At 41.7% G+C, this 20,069-nt stretch overlaps 1 protein-coding gene across 1 annotated transcript in view; it reads right to left on the bottom strand.

The window, feature by feature from the left end:
* Nucleotides 1-13,720: 13,720 nt before the first annotated feature.
* GRM1 (glutamate metabotropic receptor 1) overlaps nt 13,721-20,069 on the bottom strand; it is a 346,953-nt gene continuing 340,604 nt past the window's right edge. Inside the window, exon 8 of the mRNA XM_024747977.1 lies at nt 13,721-15,496. Within this exon, the coding sequence (XP_024603745.1) occupies nt 14,572-15,496 (925 nt within the window). The 3' untranslated portion in view covers nt 13,721-14,571. The remainder of the gene's footprint in view (nt 15,497-20,069) is intronic.

Genomic DNA, 20,069 nt, shown 5'->3' with positions numbered 1-20,069 from the left:
CTCTGAACAATCCTATAAGGGTTGGTATTATTATTAAGATTGTTTTACAAACTGAGGCTTAAAAAGTCTTAGGTATCTTACCTAAGTTTAGAAACCTAGTAAATATATTTGAATTCTGGCAGTCTGACACTGAGCCTGTGCTCTTAACAACTCTATTATCCTGATACTGGTATGATTCCATAGGCTTCATTTTAAATGATAGGCATACCTCAAGGGAGAAAATCTGAAAGAAGAAGGAGGCAAATCTGGAAGCATCCGTGATACTGGCCCAGATATAAATAAGGCTCAAACCTATACCTGGATTGTGGTTTTTGACTGTGGGAACAGCTGAGAGGTATGGCATGAGAATTTTTGCAGAGAAAGCATCCATTTTTTATTCTGGATAAGGCAAGTCACAGACTATGCCAAGGTCTCAGCCTTGACTGCTCATTATATCACTTGGACAGATTTTAAAATCCTGATGTCTAGACCACACCCCATATCAGATAAATCAGACTCTCTGGGAGTAAAACCCAGAGATTAGCATTTGTTAAAGCCTCCCAGGGATTCCAATTGCAGCTAACATTGCTAACCACTGGGTTTCGGTATGGAGAAGAGAGTGGGATCTTGGGAGGAAATTGATGCCACTGTTGATAAAGACCAAATGTCACATTTCCTGGGCAGCCTGTTCTAGCAGTTGGAGGTATTTTTCTTTTTACTTTGAACTGCCCTGGCTTCTATCTCTACCTCTCTGAGAGCACTGACCACATTCTGCCTTTAAGATGGGTATTTGTGGGCTTCCCTGGTGGTGCAGTGGTTGAGAGCCCGCCTGCCGATGCAGGGAACACAGGTTCGTGCCCTGGTCCGGGAAGATCCCGCATGCCGCGGAGCGGCTGGGCCCGTGAACCATGGCCGCTGAGCCTACGCGTCCGGAGCCTGTGCTCCGCAATGGGAGAGGCCACAACAGTGAGAGGCCCGCGTACTGCAAAAACAAACAAACAAACAAAAAAAAAACAAAAAAAGATGGGTATTTGTGCCTTCACTCAACACTCTTTGGAGACTGTAGCTTCTGAGGGCAGACAGTATAAAGCAGTATACACAAAAGGTTTCTCCCTAGATAGCATTGCCAAAAGAAGTCATGTTAACAAGAGTTTCTGTGGTCGAACCAGTTGAGCCCACGTTGTGTAAATATCACTCACTCTCTTAGAGAGTTCCAGTGAATGCTAGATATAAAAGTGCTAAGATGTTCTATGGTAAAGAAGCATCTTTATTTAACTAGGAGTTTCCAAAATTATTTGAACATAAAATACTCTTGATATTCTGCTTTTATACATAAATTTGAGGGTGAGGTAATCCTGGTATACAAAAGAGAATGGGCCTATGGGTAATATCTGGTTACAAATCAAGAAAAAGTAATATAAAAACTCATGAGGTTGTTGTGAAGGATTAAGTCAAATGAGATAATAAATAATAAATAAAATAAGTAATAATAAATTGAATGACATCATTTATGTAATGTGTCAGTTATAGTTCCCGATGCTGTGGGCTTCTTTCTTTTTCATCTTTGTAGCCTCAGGAGTACCTAGGACAATTTTTATTATACACACACACAGCAAAACATCCATAAGCCATGATCCTAGCTATATATCTTCTTTCAAAATAGTGATAAAATTTCACAAATCATAGGTCAGAAACATTAAATGTCACCTAAGGTGATAATCTCCTCTGCATTTTTTCTATTACTAATGGTTATAGAATACGAAGAAACTATTGATGACAATCTCCCTTTGCAATTCAACATTTGTTATTTGTTGATTGATGATATGGCTTAATTATGGCCTGACTGCAGTGCCTCTTGCCGCACAGCTCTCTTCCCTCCGGACAGCCTGGTGGGTGACAATGGAGCAGACCCAGGCAGAGGCGGCCATGCCTGCTGAGCAGAGGGAAGACTCTGAACTGCCCCGGAACTGGTCACTCCCACTCCTGTGTTCCTGGACATTTTGTATACGTGTCTGGCTTTTTAATTTCCTGTGAATTCTTAGCACCGAGCACAATGCCTGGCTTTCAGTTCTTTGTAACCAGCTCCTTAATGAATCACAAACTGGGATTCTTCACAGATAATACAGGAACCTTAGGGAGGCTGATGGAACACAGATTATCCATGTCTGCAGGGAAATATAAAGGGAATATAAATATGTGTATAAAGGGAAATATAAAGAATAAAGCTGGTGATTTTGTTGTTGTTGGGGGCACATAGGGTTCGTCTTCCAAAATCGCCTCTCAGATTCCCACCCTCCTCATTTGGTATTCAGTCTAAATCCGGCTCTTTCATATTGGAGGATGCTGGTTCCAGTTGGAAGATGAAGAGTTAATGAAGATGAGAGAAGAAAGCTCTTCCTTTCCTTAAGAATTGTTGTTTAGTGTTTAATGTAGCTTTTCTTCATGCAGAGGATTCTATGGGGGCCTGCTGAGCCACAAGGGCTGAGCTATCGGTTTGTTATACAAAATGTGAGACAGGGTTATAGGCAGGAGCAGGATTTTTTAAAATAGACTTTTCTACAACTCTTGAGGATTGCTTTTTTGTTTTCTTTTTTTAATCACTTAAGACAATGATTCTCAAGCCTGGATGCACAGTGGAAACACCTGGACATGAGGCCCAGGTATGTTTTATTTATTTTTAAGCTCTCTGGGTGCTTCCAAAGTGCAGCCCATGTTCAGGACCACTGCCTTAGAGTAACATTTGTTATTGTTAACTGATTTACCTAAAACCTGGAGGCTTGAAATGTCCCCACGATGCTGATTTTCTGTGTTTCCAGCAATGTGGGTTTACTTCCATTGGAAGAAGCACACTTGAACATCATTAGATTGTGAGGTTCTCATCCTGACCCCTGATTCTCAGCAACAAACTACTAAATGTGTAAAATACTGTGATACTCCTTTATACCATAAAGAATTCAAGAAAGAAAAGAACCTCAATCCTGCCTTTGGCCAGGTGACACAACAAAGTATTGACATTTTATTTAAAATCTTTGAAAGAAACTGCAGCAACTCTCTGAGCAGCTGTGTGGTCAAATTGAGCAGTGGTATATACTCATAAATAACTTTTCTAACTTTATTTTTAATACAAAGAAAATGGCATTTGATAAGGAATTATATTCACTGATATTTTAGGCTGAATTTCCAGTGTCTTGAGGGATCCTATGATTTCCAAAATGTGAAAAAGATTTTCCTCTCCTTCCTTTCACTTTGGCAGTTTTCAAATATTGGAAGTTTTCAAAAAATATTCAGCAGTGGTTCTGGACCGTTTCTAGACAGTAGCTTAAAGAGAATCAGCTTGAAAAGAATGTTTTCGTTTTTGTTTTTTAAATTTTAAGCATACGAAGATGGTGTTTGTTAAGCTTTTGATAAACATTTTTGGACATAAAATTAAAACCCGTTCACGTTGGTTGTAAGGAAGAGGAATATAGATACTTTTGATTTGAAGTGAAACCTGCTTTACACATTATACATAATGACCTGCAGTATTATTATTTTTCATACACAGGCACCAGACAAAAATGAAATTTGTCATTCAATTTTATCTGCTTATTCCAACAGAAATGGTAAACAGGAGAAACGATAATCAGGGAAAACTAAATCTTTCATGAGTGCACATTTTCCCTTTAGCGTAGCCTTTATATTTAGACAAATTTAGAATGGTGGAACGTGAAAGGGAAGGTGAATAGTATTTACCGTCTCTGGGGTTTCAGAACTCAGATCAGGAGAATCAAACCTGGAGAGTCATGGCAACCAAGAAGCAATGAGGATCTAGAGTCTTTGTGTAGGTAGAACAGGCTGAAACAATACACCATTTGAGTAGTATTTTGCTACCTATTAGAATGAGAAGGAATTCTCTGAAAATCTGTGCAGCAGAGACCCTGATCAGAAAAGTGAGTGTAAATAATGCCATAAATTACACCTTCTTTGTATCTTGGGAACAGTCCTGTCAACCCACAGGGCTCACTAGGTGCCTTGTGAATGCGGGTCAAAGGTCAGAGGCCCTTTATAGCTTCCATCTCTCTGAGTCTCAGATACTGTGCCTCTGAGGCTGTCTTTTGCTGGGGAGGCTGCAGCCACTGTCTCCGCTAAGTAGAAATAAAACATATCTAATCAAGGAATAAATGATACCTACTTCTACAGGAGAAATAGATTGTATTTTGTCAAGTCAGATATTACCAGCCTGAGTGAGCAGAAACTGCTCACTGATTAAAAGTCCTCTCTCCTAGAAATGTATTTTATTCTATCACTAGGGTTCTACAATAATTTTGTAAATGTATGAATTTCACATCTTCTTATCTCATAATGTTTTAACCAGTTATTTAACAAAAGGCAGTAAGAAGAGGAGTTAATTTTCATTTAGTTAAAAATTTTAAAAAAGGAAGTTTAATGATGTTCTCAACCACTTAAAAATGCTACCCTTGCCTCACCACTGCTTATGGTAAATTAAGTATCCCATTACAGAAGGATGAAGGTTATTTTAAGTCACATCTAGTTACTTGAGGTGGCAGAACCTTCCCTGAGGTCCTGGAGGCACTCTTCACCATCAGACTGGGTTTTGATAAATGGTAAGGATTGGTCATGGAAATCTGTGCTAAAAATTTCTGCCACTTGTTAGTCTATGTGGCTACATGAAAGCAGATCATGCATTGTAGTGAAAACCTGAAAAAGGATAACAAAAGAATCTGCACTGGGCTTCCCTGGTGGTGCAGTAGTTGGGAGTCCACCTGCCGATGCAGGGGACACGGGTTCGTGCCCCTGTCTGGGAAGATCCCACATGCCGCGGAGTGGCTGGGCCCGGGAGCCATGGCCGCTGAGCCTGCGCGTCTGGAGCCTGTGCTCCGCAACGGGAGAGGCCACAACAGTGAGAGGCCCTGGATTCTGGCGAGCCTGTGAATTTAGTCATTATCACTTATTCGCCTTGTGTCTCTAGGCAAGCTTCTTAGTATATCTAAGCCCCAGTTTGCTTACCTGTAGATTGAGGATAATGACTGTGGCACAGACGATGAAACCTGTTCACCATTGGCCTCAGGCATTAGGATGAACGCATTTTCCAGCCTCCCTTGCAGTTAGATTTCGGGGGACGAACCTCCAGCTCTGGCATTTCCTTTACTGCAGTAACTTAGAGACGATGTTCCAGCTAGAGTTGCTACCAGGATGAAGGAGGGTGGCCCATCCTGCATGTGATTTTATGTGAACATGAAATAAATGCTGTTTTATTAAGGCACTGAGATTTCAGTCCTCCCTCCCATTCTTCCCTTCTCCTTTCCTCTCTCTTTTCTCCCTCCTCTCCCCCTCACTTCCTCCTTTCCTCCCTCCCTCCCTCCCTTCCTTCTTTCCTGATACTGTAGCATAGTATAGCATATCCTGATTAATACAGACGTCACACCTACTTCACACAGGTATATGGATTAAACAATGTCAAGGATACAATGCTGGGGACATAGGGACATATAATAAGTCTTTAATACATATATTATTATTTTATATAATTCAAACTCATCATTTTAGAGATTAAAAATGCTGAGGCTTAAAGGAGTTAAGTGATTTAACCACAAGGAAACAGCTGATTTGGGGTATATATAGCTAAAGATTTCCAATCTGGGTTTCTTTCAAATATATTGCAATCTTCCCCTAAACCAGATGTACCCCTTCAGTGAAAGAAACATTTAGATGCTTTAACGCTGTTGAACTGAATTTATTTAAAGAAGGTAGCTAGTACGTTGAAGCTTCAGTGATATCTGAACAATGTTGATCTCAGTCTTATGTCACGTGGCACCTATTTGAAAGTTAGCTAATTATCTTCAAATCTACTCATGAAATTTTTTTTTTTTTTTACTCTAAATTCCCTCTCTTTTTTTTTCACTCTAAATTCTCTTAGTAAACATTCTGGAAATAATAATTACCTATCTGAAAAACAGAGTGACCCTTTAAAAAATTCCCAGTACATTTACTTGAAATTAGAATGGCATATCATTTATTAACTTGCAGAACCACAGAATACAATAATTATTATACTTTTTTACTTTAAGTATTTTTCTAATACCTTTATAAATTACTATAATTAGACAGCAGTTTTGAGTTAGATCTTTTTTCTGTTGGTAGATTTCCATTGTAAGTCAGTGTGTGGTAATTCTGCTGGTGGAGTTGAGCAAACTTCCCCAGCTCCGAGGAAACATGAAGCCCTTTGGGAGATAATTCACACCCAGTTCCCAACTTTAGAGTAAGCAATATAAGTTTTCCATCATTTTGCTATTCAAACTAAGGGTGCTTACTTGTGTCAAGAATTTTCAAAACAGTTTTCAGTGTCGTGTTTTCAGCATAGTATTCAGTGCAATTCTCAGCAGAGTATGGTGGTTCAGAGTGTGAGCTTTGGAACCCAGGAAAAGTGCTGCCATCTCTATGGATATCCCACTAGCTTTGCAATTTTAGGCAAGCTACTTCATCTTTTTTGAGCTGTAGTTTTCTCATTTACAAAATGAGAATACGCCCTACCTCAAAGGATGTTACAAAGTTAAATGTGGTGTAAAATGCATATTGTTTGGGAGGGAAGAAATAATAATTATAATCAAATAACTGATAATACATTATTGGAAACCAGCCTAAAGGAATATTATATATAGAAAAAGTCTTTGGTGTGAAATAATTCCTCGTATTATTTGCAGGGCTCAACAAGTTATAAACAATCTAAGTGTCTAATAGGAGAATGGTTAAATAAATTGCAAGGTGCACATATAATAAAGTCTGTAGAGTATCTTTGTCGATGTCAGTAAGAAATGTTTTATGAGCTGCTTGTGAATACTAAGTAGGTCACTTTAATGATTTATCCTAACTCCCTGCCTGCTACATGGCAAATACGATGGCATTTCTAAATTCTGTTGGGTCGTTGAAGGGAGAGCATCGACTCTGATATAATTTGTGCACTGCCTGCACCTCTGCCTTCCTCTGTTTCAGCTGCTGCTTTGTCATCTGTTTTGGCTGCTGCCTGCAGTTACTTTACTCGCCCCTGTTGCTGTTCCCTACACCTCTCCACAGCCATTTATCCACATCTTTTCCTGGGTCGGACTGCCCACATAGTGGCCCTGCCCCAGCTTTGAGCTCTACCATCTTTTGAGGCTCTCTTCCTTGCTGTTGCTAAAAGCTCAGTACTGCCTGCTCCTGATTTGTTACTGATGTCCCTTGTACCGTTTCACTAAACTGCCACAGGCTGGCCAGCCCCCTCTGCTCGGCTGTCCCAAAACTGGGGCTCTGACCCTCATGATCTCCATCACTTATCTTTCCTGCTGGCTTACAAGGAGATCCCTGCCCCTTCTTGTGGCTTCTTCTAACTCGTATATGTAGGGGTTGGGGGAGGGGGCTGGAAGACTCGTTAGCCCCTAGAGATCCATTCTTACCATTGAGCAACAGAGCCCTTCCATTGCCAAGTGCGCTAGGTTCTGATGGGCATAATCACTGCCCCTGTCTGCTCCAGCCCTGTGGCTGATTCTTGCCCAGGTTCCATTTGCCTTACTCATGCCTTTGTTTTCTCTTTCAGGTCATCTATTGTGCCTCTCCGTAACCTGCCCTATCAGCTATGCTGCTGTATATTGGAATTCGCTGTATATGTGAACCTCAGATGGGAACCCAGAAGTTTCCTGGATTCAGGTCCATGGGGACTGGGAACTTTGCCCAACTCCGTGAGCAGGTGATTCCTTAGCTCGGATCAAGTGGAAATCCTTGCTTAAGTCATATTGCTAAATAAAAAAAAGCAGAGAAAAAAAAGATATCAATGAAAGATGATCCTAACTCTGTTAAGAACAAATTTACTTGCGTGAGAATCACTGGAAGGTAAAATCAAAATATCTGTAATGTTAATATTTGGCTGATGTGACAATAGCTGCTTTTCTTTCTTTAATTCTCTAAGTTTCTACCATGCAATTTATTTTTTAATAGAAAAAATGACACAATTTAAGAAATCATTGCAAAGAAATAACCCAGGGGCTGGGAACAAATTTATTTAAAGGACAGTCACACTTAAACTTTCTTTTGTGATTTTCCTTTGCTATAAAAAAACAGTATTCTGGCTGATTCCAGAAGCATTTGTTCTCACTTCAAGTCCTTCAGTACACCTTTGCCTTGCCTTCTGCAGTTCTTGTTCTCATATTCTTATCTGTACCAGTATCTGTGTTTGTGGGCATGTATGTTATCTGCTTGCTTCCTGTCTATCTACCTGTCTATCTATCTATCCATCATCATCTCCATATCATACCTATAGCAGGTACTGTTGGTGCCCTGCCCAATCTTGACACTCACCTTCCCCACATAGGCCAACTCTTAAGGTTTCCAATGGCCAGCATCTGCGATTCTTTGCCTGAAGGCTATCTCTGGAGATAGGAGCCTGCATGTGAGACACACTGGAAGCACTTGGAATCGACATGCACCTCCCTCCCCAGCAGTCCTTAACCATGACAGGAATTGGTGATTCAGTGCTCCCAACTCCCTTGTTCTTTGGGGAATGGAGACAGTTGAGTCATGTTCTCTACCGTCTCCCAGAGACTCCAGCAGGACTGAGTCCAGCAATGCAGCCATATTGGCTGCCTCATTTCCCCACTCTCCTACTAGTTCTTCCAGGGATCACTTCCCCAGTACACATTTGCATTCAAATCCTCCTGTCAGGGTCTGTTCCAGGGAAAATGCAACCTAAAAACATATCTTCATTCATATCTATTTCCTGCAGTTCACATGAAAATGGCTTAAGCGTTACAGCTGTCTCAGAGCGAAGTGTGAGCTCAAAATGTGGCAGGACTGCTAACAAAATGAACACTATACTAGGTAGCAATACTAGAATAATGGTTCAAAAGAGTCAGTGTATCTGTCCTTGTGTCCCCTGCATCGGAAGGCGGACTCTCAACCACTGCGCCACCAGGGAAGCCCCTGGATGCAACATTTAAAAAAAAATATTCCAAAATTGGAAAATGACTGTAACCTGATTAGTAGTTTAGGAACCTAATGACAAAGCTAACAGTTAAGGAAAGTAAAGCAGTTTGGCTCGGAGAATAAACCACTAACTGACGGCATAGTCACTGTACCCAGGTGGCTGAAGGGAAGTCCTGTGTACAGTGGACTAAATGTGTTTCGTCTTTCTCCAGAAGGCAGAACTCTGATTGGACAAAAGTTAGAGAAAAGGAAATTTTGACCCTGGAAAATGAAGAATTTTCTAACAATTAGAGCGTTTCCTTAACTAATGCAAGATCCTAGTCCCTGGAAATACTTAGGCAGAGGGCAAAAGTCATCTAAAGCCATTCCATCCCTTAAAATAAAACAGGTGACACAAGCCTCTGTGATTCTCACCAAAAGCTCATTTCGGTCAATAGCATTTTGTCTCTGCAATTCCATCAGACTGCCATCCTGTTGTATACCTTGCTGGTCCTACCTCGTAGTTTTTCTGGTTCCCTAGAGACCTTCATTCTGGATTTGCACCTAGTTGTTTCCCGGCCAGCTTTGGGCATTAACAACATAGTTTCGGACTTGCTTTTCCAGGATCCAGGGCCACCTGCTCTCTCTCTTTGCATAACAGCTGGCAGTTGGCCTTGTTACCCCCAGTCCCTCCTGCTGTCCTACCCCAGATAGCGATGGCTTCTCACTTGGTCCCTGCCTGACACGGGAAGAAGAGCAGGACACAAGGGAATAGAATCCTCACTGAGGTGAGAGCTTAAGTGACTTCTTTCTAAATTTACTTCCAGCTCTATACTTCTATGATTAGTTTTCTTGTTGCTTTTTGTTATCCTCATTCTTAAGCTTTTTTTCCTTGTCTATTAATCTACAAGCATTGCTTCTCCAGCTACCCTGGGAAAATCAAGCCAGTTTCCAGTTTAATAGCATCACTACTTCAACTCCCTACCTAAGCTCTCCTTTTCTCCCATGTTCTCCCAAGCCTTGGTGACCGGGTTAGCCTTTTACTTTGTCTAAAGGGATGTACTTCTGTGAGGAAGGAACCCCCAGCCCATGCTTTCCCCATGGATGACTTATTTGTCCTCACTTTAACTGGTGCCTTCTTCAGCAGTCTGTGTCTTACCTGCAATTCTCCTGCAGAGGACGCTGTTTCCCACACCGAGCACTGCCTTGCCAGACCTCTGGCTGGGCTTAGTGGATACTGGGTATTGCCACCCTCTTCTGCAGGCAAAGCAGACCTGCTGCCCAGTGGGACAGCTCTCTCTGATGCCACACAAGTAGAGCTTGTTTTTCATGATGAAAACATGTGTTGTTCCTGTTGGCAGATTTAGGACCGGTAGGTAGAAATACAGGGCTCTGGACCCCATAAGGATCTTGGAGCAAATCTGCAGAGAACTGGGCTGGGAGAACTATATGGTGTTACAATACTCATTTACTTTCTCAACAGACATTTACTGAGTGTCTGATTTGCCTTGAAGCCTCAGAAATCAGGTATTAGAAAGCAAAAAGGAGCTAAAAATCTATTCAGGGAAAGAGACATGTAAGTTATAATGTAATCTGGGATGTGTACAAAATACTATGGGAATACAAAATGGGGAGCAGTCACAACAGACACAAACTCCCACATAGTATCCTGGGCTCTGGAGAAGAACACGAGTTCATAGGCTCTGTGCTGGCTTAGGATGGGGGTCAATTCCCCGTTGAGCCACTTACTAGCTAAGAGACTTTGGGCACGTTATTTCAGTTCTCTAAGGTATTCCTTGTGGCAGTAGTACTGGGAAGATTAAAGGAGAAGGAAAGCAAAAGACCTGCAAAATTTCTGGCACAGAGTAGGTTAAAAAATGTTGTTTCCACTCTCTTTGATTGCTTCTCAGGATAGAAATTATTGGGGCAGTTCCTCATGCAATGTTCGTGGTATCTGGATCCCAATTTCAACTTTTCCAAATGTCTCCATTGTGATGCAGCTTCCGGACTTTCCAAGTGGAGGCCCTTATGACCCACCATGGTATATGGGTGTTTCTTTGGACAGCACACCTGAAATATTTTCATTTTTTTTCTTGTTTCTTTTTTCCCCCTGTTCTTTGTTTCTCATTTTCTCTCTCATGGGTTTTCTTCATGAGACCAAGCCCCCATTTCATAACTTCTCATTCTATTTTCTGGGCACAATGAAGAAACCCCTGGTGTCTCAGCTCCTGATTCTGGTAATTTCTTCAACATCAGCCTTCCTGGATAGAGGCTGCTCTTTCCATCTAAATGCACCACACTCTCATGGATGTGGCCCTGGTACCACCAAGTTTCCTCTTTGAATGACACTTGGTAGATGCCTTACTTTGTAGGCATCTTATCTAGAGATGTGAATAAAAGACGCTCCCTTGTTCTGGGGACCAGTGATGTCTCCATTGAAATATAAGGGAATGGAACTTGGGATAAGCAGGAGGATATCAACAAGGTAAGAAACCAGGTGCCCCTAGAGCGTAAACCAAGGGAAGAAAATCTGTGTGGGGCACAAATGAAACAAAGATGGAGCCTTCAGATGCCTCTGTCTCTAAATCTCTGCTGGAGATGCAGGAGTTTGTCAAGCCTCACGTATTCTATCATAAAAGGTAGATGACAGTGTCTGCCACAACACTGAACAGTTAAATTCTGGATTTCATTTTAAACGTTAGAGTTAGAGATACAGCCTTGCTCATGATCAAATTATCCTCTACTTTGTCACTTACCTGGTCGGTAGACTTTGTGTGGTCATCTCCAGCTTTCACCTAGAAGACACGTGCTGAGCAAACAAAACCATTGAAATTATTTCTTATACCAGTCAGTCTGTTTCTATTGTTGTCACTCTTACAAAGTAGAGAGAGGGAACATACACATTTAATAAATAGAAAATATTTATTATACAGCAGTATCAAGATATTTGACAACAGACGGTAACAAGCCAAAGGAAAACACTTTTACAAGAGCTATACAATTTGTATAAGCACATACATTAAGGTGGAAAGTTTCTGTCCTTTTCTTATAGGGTATGTATGTATATATTTCCAATTTTGAACGATGATAATTTAAGAGCTAGTACTCTACTGTATTCAGGAAAACTTTTAATCATGATAATAGTAGGCATTCAGAGTAATAATGTGACTGGTGTTGAATGTGTTCACCAAATGTCTCAGACTAAAACCTCAGGACAAACTGACATAGTATTTGAATAGTAGAAGCAGTTTTCCTGATCTAGTCTTACTTTAAAAGTATCTGAATGCACAAGTCCTGATCTTAAGAACATATGTCAGTGGCATTAAGATAAAAAACCTGTTTCACTAATAATAGATAGTATACTTTCCCTTGCTATTTTGCCAGTTAGTAGACCATATATTAAGCATTGGAACCATCCATTTTCCTCATTCTGCTTCATGACAGTGAAAATATGGAACTGAAATCCATGTTTCAGTCATGAGGTCTTTCTACCAAAGGTGTAATAAAGTAATTTTTTAAAAGGAAAGGCAGTCTATTCTTGATATAAAACTGACTAAACTTGGCCGTAGAATATGGGAAGACATAAGAAATACGAGCCTCAAACATTGGAGTGGATGTTAAATTCTGAACAAATGATGCAGTGAGTATTTAAAGAGTCTAAGATACATTTTGGCTGAGAAATCAGCAGCTTCAACATGAAGGAAGCATATTAAACACGACTGAACATAAAGCATAAACAAGGATACTTAAGGGGATAAGATTCATTCCCAAGTAATACAAGAAATCGAAACAGCAAGAAAAATCTCTTTTATTGGGGAGAAAAAGGGGGAGCAAAAACGAAACAACTGGATTACATGTATGTGGATAGTATACACCGCAAAGAACAAAAATAAAAAGACAAGTTATGAGTGAAAATATAGGAATAAAAGAACGTGGAAATAAAAATTAAAAGAGATCAAAAAGTGATGAATAAATAATTTGGGAAATCATGACCAGACTTAGAAGTTAGTATATGCCTTAAGCACATAAAGCTTAAGAAGCTGTGGAAAATTAAGAAAACAAACAAACCCTAAAGAAATCTGAAATAATGTAAATACTGCCATTCCAATCTTATGTTTTAATAATGATGTGTGCAAGTTTATAAAACGTACCTTTTTATTGTTACCCACAGTTTCTGCGAACTTTTAGTATAACAAATTTTCAAACCTCTTCATTAATAACATATTTCCACATCATAAAATATCTGAAAAATAAGTTCCCTCTTAGAAGAAGAGGGACCATCTGAGCAGCATATGAAAAACATTGGACCAAAGCAGTCAAACCTTCAAAGAGCTCCTGTAAATACCGATGGCAATGGTATATAAAATGTTATTTGGAACATAAATATATCTACACTATATCGGAAGACAATCTTCTTGTTGCAGTTAGATTGACATTACTTTGCACAAATTTCATTGTCACAGGTATTATAAGGACACAAGAACACATTCACTTGCTAGTTACAGGGACTTCAGTGACAATTAGAAAGAATTAATTGTCATTTAAACCAATAATAGTTGCTATGAGTACACCATTGAGTTCAAAGATGGATTTGTTTCTGTAGCACATAGAAACAATGGCACCAAATACACATAATGCATCTTAGAAGTTCAACTGGTAAGTATTATTTGCTACAGTAAATGGAAGGTAACAATTTTGCGACATGGTTTGTTCTCTTTAACGTAAGGGCAAAGGAGAGCCCCCTTGGCACACAAGTAAATCCACAGAAAGTCTTCTGCCACTGTCAAAACAATCTCTTGTCTGGACTTCTGAAATCACCAGTAAGCGAGCATCAGTTATGGGAAGCTGATTTTTGCTGACTGATTTTGTTCAAAGCCCCAAGCTTATGCACTGTCTTGCTTCTCATTCCGCCCTCCCTTAGCACTCCTGATGAAATGCTTTTTGGTGATAATTTTGCCCTTATTCCTATTTTCTAAATAGAGAGAAATCACAAAGCAGCAAGGTATCCACACACCTTTCTCCAAGTGTGACAGCAAGGCTGGCACTGGATGGGGTGCAGTCGGAGAGCAGAGGCCCCTTGTGGGGCCAGTTCCCGAGTGTCCCGAAGACCAGGGGTCTGTGGGCCCAGTAGGGAGAAGGGCTTGAGAGAAATGAGCTGCTGTCCATCACTGTTCTCCGGGCGGTTCCACGCCTGCCCCTCCTTCACCCACCTGCTCTGTCTGACTCCACCATGCTCGCTGGGAATACCGTGACGACGAGCTAATGATTCAACTGGGCGGTCCTCCCGGGCTGTCCCCTTCCACACGGGCCAAGGGTGTGGGCATGTATATCTATGCACAATGGTCCGAAGAGATTATATTGATTGATTTTGTTCATTCTTGTGATTCAAGTTACATACTATATGGGATTGTGCTTTGTCAGAATTCCCTTTCTTCCCAGAGAAGGCTTTTGAGTAATTCAAGAATCAGAATCTTCGCCTGGATCGCTTTTTGCTGGCAGGGTCCCGCGTCTCTCGCGCGGGCCTTGCTAAGACGGCAGCCGCGATCTCTTCCCTGCCCCCGACTTCACCTCCAGCCTCCGCGTCTCCCCCAGCCTTCTGCAAGTCTCCGGAGGTGCTGGTGCCCCCGACCCCTCCTGCTTTCCCCTGTGGACACCCCCTCCCTACAGGGTGGAAGAGCTTTGCTTATAGTCCCTCAGGATGACAGAGGCGTAGGTCGCGTTGGGAGGGGTGCAGAGCACCGACTCGGACACGGGGGAGCTGGGCGCCGAGCTGCCCGAGGCCGCCGAGTCGCGGAAGGGGGACGGGGGCGTCAGGGCCGGCGAGTCCTCCGGAGTTGGTTTGCTGGCCGCCCGCAGCTCCTCTCCCTCCTCCCCCAGGTCGTCTTCCTCCGTGTTCCCTTCCCGCTCGTACAAGTACTCCTGCAGGAGCCTGAACCTCTCGCTGTCGTCCTCGTCGTCGTCCTCGGCCGACGGGGAGACGGGCTCCTCCCCGAAGGTGCTCAGCTGCAGGGGCAGCATCCGCAGGTGCTGCGGCGGCGCCGGGGGCGGGAAGAGGGGCCGCACCCCGTTCCCCGGAGCCCCGGGGACTGCGAGCACCGAGTTGAAATCCGGGATCCCGGTGCTGAAATTGTTGACCACTCCCTGCAGCTGGTCCAAGAGGGATTTCTGCGCTGGCGGCGGCGGCGGCGGCTGCTGGAGGGGAGGGGGCAAGCCCCTGGGGACAGCCGGGTCGGCCAGGAAGAGGGGGGTCTCCTCTGCGGTCAGGTGGGGCGGCAGAGGCGGGGTGCTCACCACCGCGGTCGGCACGCGTCGGTGCACCACCATAGAAGGACTGCTGGGCGGGCTGAAGCCGATCGGCCGGGCACCCTCCTCCTCCACGCTGTAAAGGGTCTTGGTGCTGGTATCGGAAAAGGTCAGGCTCTTGCCGGAGCCTTGGTAACTTTTAGTGAGGGGTTTGATGACGGCTGTTTGGTTGCAGGCCGTCTCGTTGGTCTTCACGTGCACAGAGAGGCGGTGCCACATGTGCTGTCCTTTGGGCACCTGTCTTCCACCTGGTTCAGACCATGACACAGACTTGCCATTAAAACTATGAATAAAATAGAGATGGGTTTATTTGCAGATATATCATGCACACAGGGTGACATACATATAAAACATTTGTTAGCCCAGCTCAAAGCAATTTGACTCCCCCCTCGACGGTATGTATGCTTGTCCTCCACACCCCTACCCTCTCCTTATTATACATCCAACACCAAAATCTGCAGTGACCACAGGTTGCCTCTGAAGCAACCTGGGATTCCATCCACCTCAAGACCAGGTAGGACATTTTGACCTTGAGAAAAGTTGTGGGGGAGAAGAGCCAGCTTGTTGTAGAAGCAGCTCTTTTCATTTAGGTCTATGATTTCACAGCTATTACACACACACCCACACACATACACACACACTCCAAGGCAACGATAAAATTGTTGCTCAGTACAAGCCTTTGAAAGATTCCAAAATTGATGGAGGAAACAAATTAAAGGTAAAATCTTAGTTACACATGAACAACAGAGCATAATGACCATAGCTATTGCCTCCCTTTCTTAGTCCCTGGAACAAATTAAAACACACGGATAAGGCTACTCTCATTGTCCTGTGAAGTTATAAAAGACATCCCCTCAGTTGCCCATTCGGATATGCGGGTATTTCCTGTGTTAACGGGTGGCACGATTATGCACATGGCATCTGTACAGAAGAGAAAAAAAGGAGATGACAGAAAAACCCAGACCCATGCTTCACTTAAGACTTTCCTAACTTTCGGCTTTCTTTTTATTTCAAAGTATTATTCCTGACACAGACAGTGGATCACAATTCACACAGCAGCTAGTTTGGGATTTTCACCCTGGCAGGATTTAATGAGGCGTGTTTGAAAGAGACAGAACTGGAAGGCCCAGAAAAATACAAATACCTATATCCTGCTTTAGTCTTCTCGCATAGTTTGATGCAAATGTGACAAAATTAAGATTCAGACAAAGCAGAAGTTACTGAGACCAGACTTCTCTGGGGCCTTTTCCTCATTGAGCATTGGTGAAGAAAAGTCTTAGGGCAGCAGCAATCCTCCACACTTACCAATTTCCATTTTCATGGGATCCCCATAAAACCAACCAACTAGAATATATCTCTGAAGGGAAAAAAAAAAAATGAGATGTACTGGGTGCATATACTACAAATTCTATTCTGTCTGTTCTAATAATTCTGGTCTTACTTTCAGACTCGGTTTATTTTCTGTATAATTTTTAGCAGATGGTGGTACTTTAACATAGCATACTATTAATAACAATAGTGTTAATACTTAAATAGGGAAATCATTTTTTTCTTCTTTTATTTTTTTTCAGGAGTTTGCTTTTTCTTTGTGCCCATGAAAACAACAGAGAAAGTAGCACAATAATGACACATTTTTGACATTAAAAGGAAGAGGGAAAATGAGTATTTGTTTCTTAGGTGGATATGTGAAATAGACTATTTCATATCAGATTCTTTTGTTTGGAAAAATGTAGGAAATGATCAATAGTTAGCATAATGGTTTATTTAATCATTTTGAAAATACAAGAATGACTACTTCAAAAATTATATGTGAGTTCCACATTTATGATGAAGGTAGTGTTTTGACATTTCAAATTTTATAATCCTGAAAGTGAAGTGAGTCAAATAAATACAGGTTTGTGTTGAAAGTCTGATATCAATTATAGAAAATTCTGGATATAAAAGTTTTAAAATAGATATAACAGGTAAAATTTTCTCATTATTTGGGAAGAAGGCAGTTCCTCCATATATCTGATAATCTATGCTGTATTTTTAATAGTCCAAGAAAAATCTCATCTCCAAAATACTATATCAAAATTAATATTTCACTCAAACGTAGGCTTAATATAATCTCTAAGAATGTATATCTGCTTCTAAATGTGAAATTACCGACTTATCAACCTCTACACTCTCTTGTTAGAATAGCTGACTCTCTCCTGAGGCGAGCAAACTAAAGAATGAGCCGGTGGTGTTCTGGCAAGAGCATCAACCAGCCAAAGGCAAGACCAGAACCCACAGCTCCTCTTCTGAGTTTGAAATTCTAGGCAAGCTCGCCTCCCACTTTCACCTTTCTCAGTTTCCTCCATCTCTCACTCTACTCAAACTTTTTCTCTCCTTATGCATTTAGTATGCCTCTTCCAGAAAGTATAAGGCTGCCCAGTTGCCTCTCGCCTTGCATAAATATGCTTTAGTGTAATTTCCAACCACAATGCTTTGCAGCCCTTTCAATTGCAATGGAAACACTTTTTCCTTCTCCAGATGCTTGCCTCTCCATGTTCATTAAGAAAATCACTAAACTAAAAGGCTGCTTGTGTCATTTAGGGGTGTGTGTGTGTGTGTGTGTGTGTGTGTGTGTTTTAAAAACCAATTCCCTTGAGAGCTAGTCTGACCTAATTCAATCAGTAGGCTTAGATATCCAGATGAAACATTGCCCAGTCTCCATATATGCCAGCAAAAAAAGGTAACCTTGTATTGCCGGGACTTAGTTCACTCTCTGGCTCCCTCACATGGGTAGTTTTCCACCTTGTCCAGGGGTCCTATATGAGCCTCTTTTTCAATCATGTAAAAGGCATTATTAATCATCTTGCAGACAGATATGATCACAATTTAGTCCTATTTAATCCAATAGCAATTTTATTCTTGTGATGGAAGATTTTCACCCTGGCTGTCAAAATTAGCAGCTTTCATTCCCCTCAGAGTCTTGCTCTAGATTTTCTGTAAAGTGCTGTTTAATTAGGAAACAGTTATAATGCCCTAGGGAATTTATCAGATTAAGAAAATTAGATTAACCTTTTTTTTTCAAGGACAAAATAAATTGCTTCCTAAAAACCAGAGTGGAGGAAAGGCACCATCTCATAGAAACTGCATCACAGGGTATAAACTTTGGTCTTTCTAGATTAGTTATTTTTAACCTATGGTTCACAGACAGCTTGAATGGTCCATGAATCTACATGTATATTAGAGCATTGTTTTTAGGCTGAATCAATATTATGTTTTTGTAGATTATGGGCTGCTATTTTTAAATGCAAAATGCTGTTATGATAAATGGTACTTCTAGATATAAGTGTAACTAAGTTCTGAGAAGCCTTTTTTCATGTTTTGTGTTCAAGTGGCCACTAATAAAGGTACAATTACTGTCACAGATTCAGGTGAAGGTTTAATAACAATTTTCGTGTGAAAGTGATTATCCTATTTGAAAAGGTGGAGAACCCATTGCTGTGATACTAAGAAGAGAAAAATTTATAAAATATGGGGCAGCAAAAAGGAATAAATGTGTTATAAGGATGCAATATTATTATGAAATAAGACTTTTATTGAAACCCGGATAACTTTAATACATTGTGTTCCAGCCATCAGCTTCTTCATTCTATTATTTAATTTTACTTGGTTCCCTAATCTTAGGAAAAGCAACCTGGTTTAGAAACACCACAGAATTGTCACAAAGCACCCGACCTTTCTTGCTCTGACTTCAAAAGACAGACATCAGACTGAACAATCTTATATTTGAAGATCAAATGCAGTAGTGTTTGGAGTAAATACCTCGAGTGGCTAAATATATTTGCTGATATTGCAGTGATTGGAGGAAATCGCTGTGAGGCCTAGGAGGGGCTAGAGACATGGAGGATGATGCGTGCTGAGAGTCCTGTAGAGCTGAGTGGGGAGAGGGCAGCGGCTCCAGCTCCAGCTCCAGCAGGCTTGGGATCTTGCTTTGGTTTTTCTTTCCTTAGATAAGTATCACAATCCCCCCCAAACAGAAAACCCAATATTTACAGCACTTTAGAGAAGAGTTGGAAGTGGGTGGTGTAAACAGATTAGTGTATCTTTTTTTTTTTTCAGATTAGTTTACCTTTGGCATTCAGAGTGATCCTGTCTGTTTTATTTGTTTCGGTAAGTCCTAGTTACATCTGCAAAGTACACTGCTCTCTGCTCCAGAGATGTCTAAAATGGGAATAACAGTGGGTGGATGTTTGAGATCAGGAGGGACGCATCCTGCACAAGCTGCCTGAGGGGGAAGCTTGCACAACACCGGTCTCCATTATGTCCAATGCAAGTCTTTGCCACTAGGCTTAATAGCTGCACAACAGACGTAAGGATGGCATCCAGAGAGCCCAGACAAGGAAAGACCTTCCCAAGAGGAGGGAAGTCTCGCTCCTTGGAATCTGCGGAGGGTAGCATTTGTTTTCTTTGAAAATGAAAATAGAAACAGGAAATGCCATTGGGTCACAGCGTGGAGAGAATGGCTCACCAAGTAAACAAGCTACAGCCACAGGCTTGCAGACAGTTCTGCTGTGGCCCTACAGCTACGACTGGGACATCTGGCCTTTCAAGGAGGAGGTGGTGTTGCCCTGAGACACTTCAGAAGGGATGCCAGAGCTGCCCTGTCCAGGTATCTCACCTCCACCTGCTTCAGCAAAGCTGGTACCAGAATGCAGTGCAGTTTGAACAGTGATTCTTGTAGCACATCAGGCGTAGGACGATTTGAAACCATTTGAGTCAGACTCCTGTTTTCCCAGGCAACCCCAAGTTAGTCTTCAACACAAAGAACTCCCACTGACTCCAGTTTCCCTTCTTGAAAGCTTTCCAGAAAAAATATGCAT

The sequence above is a fragment of the Neophocaena asiaeorientalis genome, unplaced genomic scaffold, assembly GCF_003031525.2.
Source record: "Neophocaena asiaeorientalis asiaeorientalis breed wild unplaced genomic scaffold, Neophocaena_asiaeorientalis_V1.1 scaffold123, whole genome shotgun sequence".
Classification (NCBI taxonomy): domain Eukaryota; kingdom Metazoa; phylum Chordata; class Mammalia; order Artiodactyla; family Phocoenidae; genus Neophocaena; species Neophocaena asiaeorientalis.
This window is presented reverse-complemented; position numbering and strand designations above follow the sequence as displayed.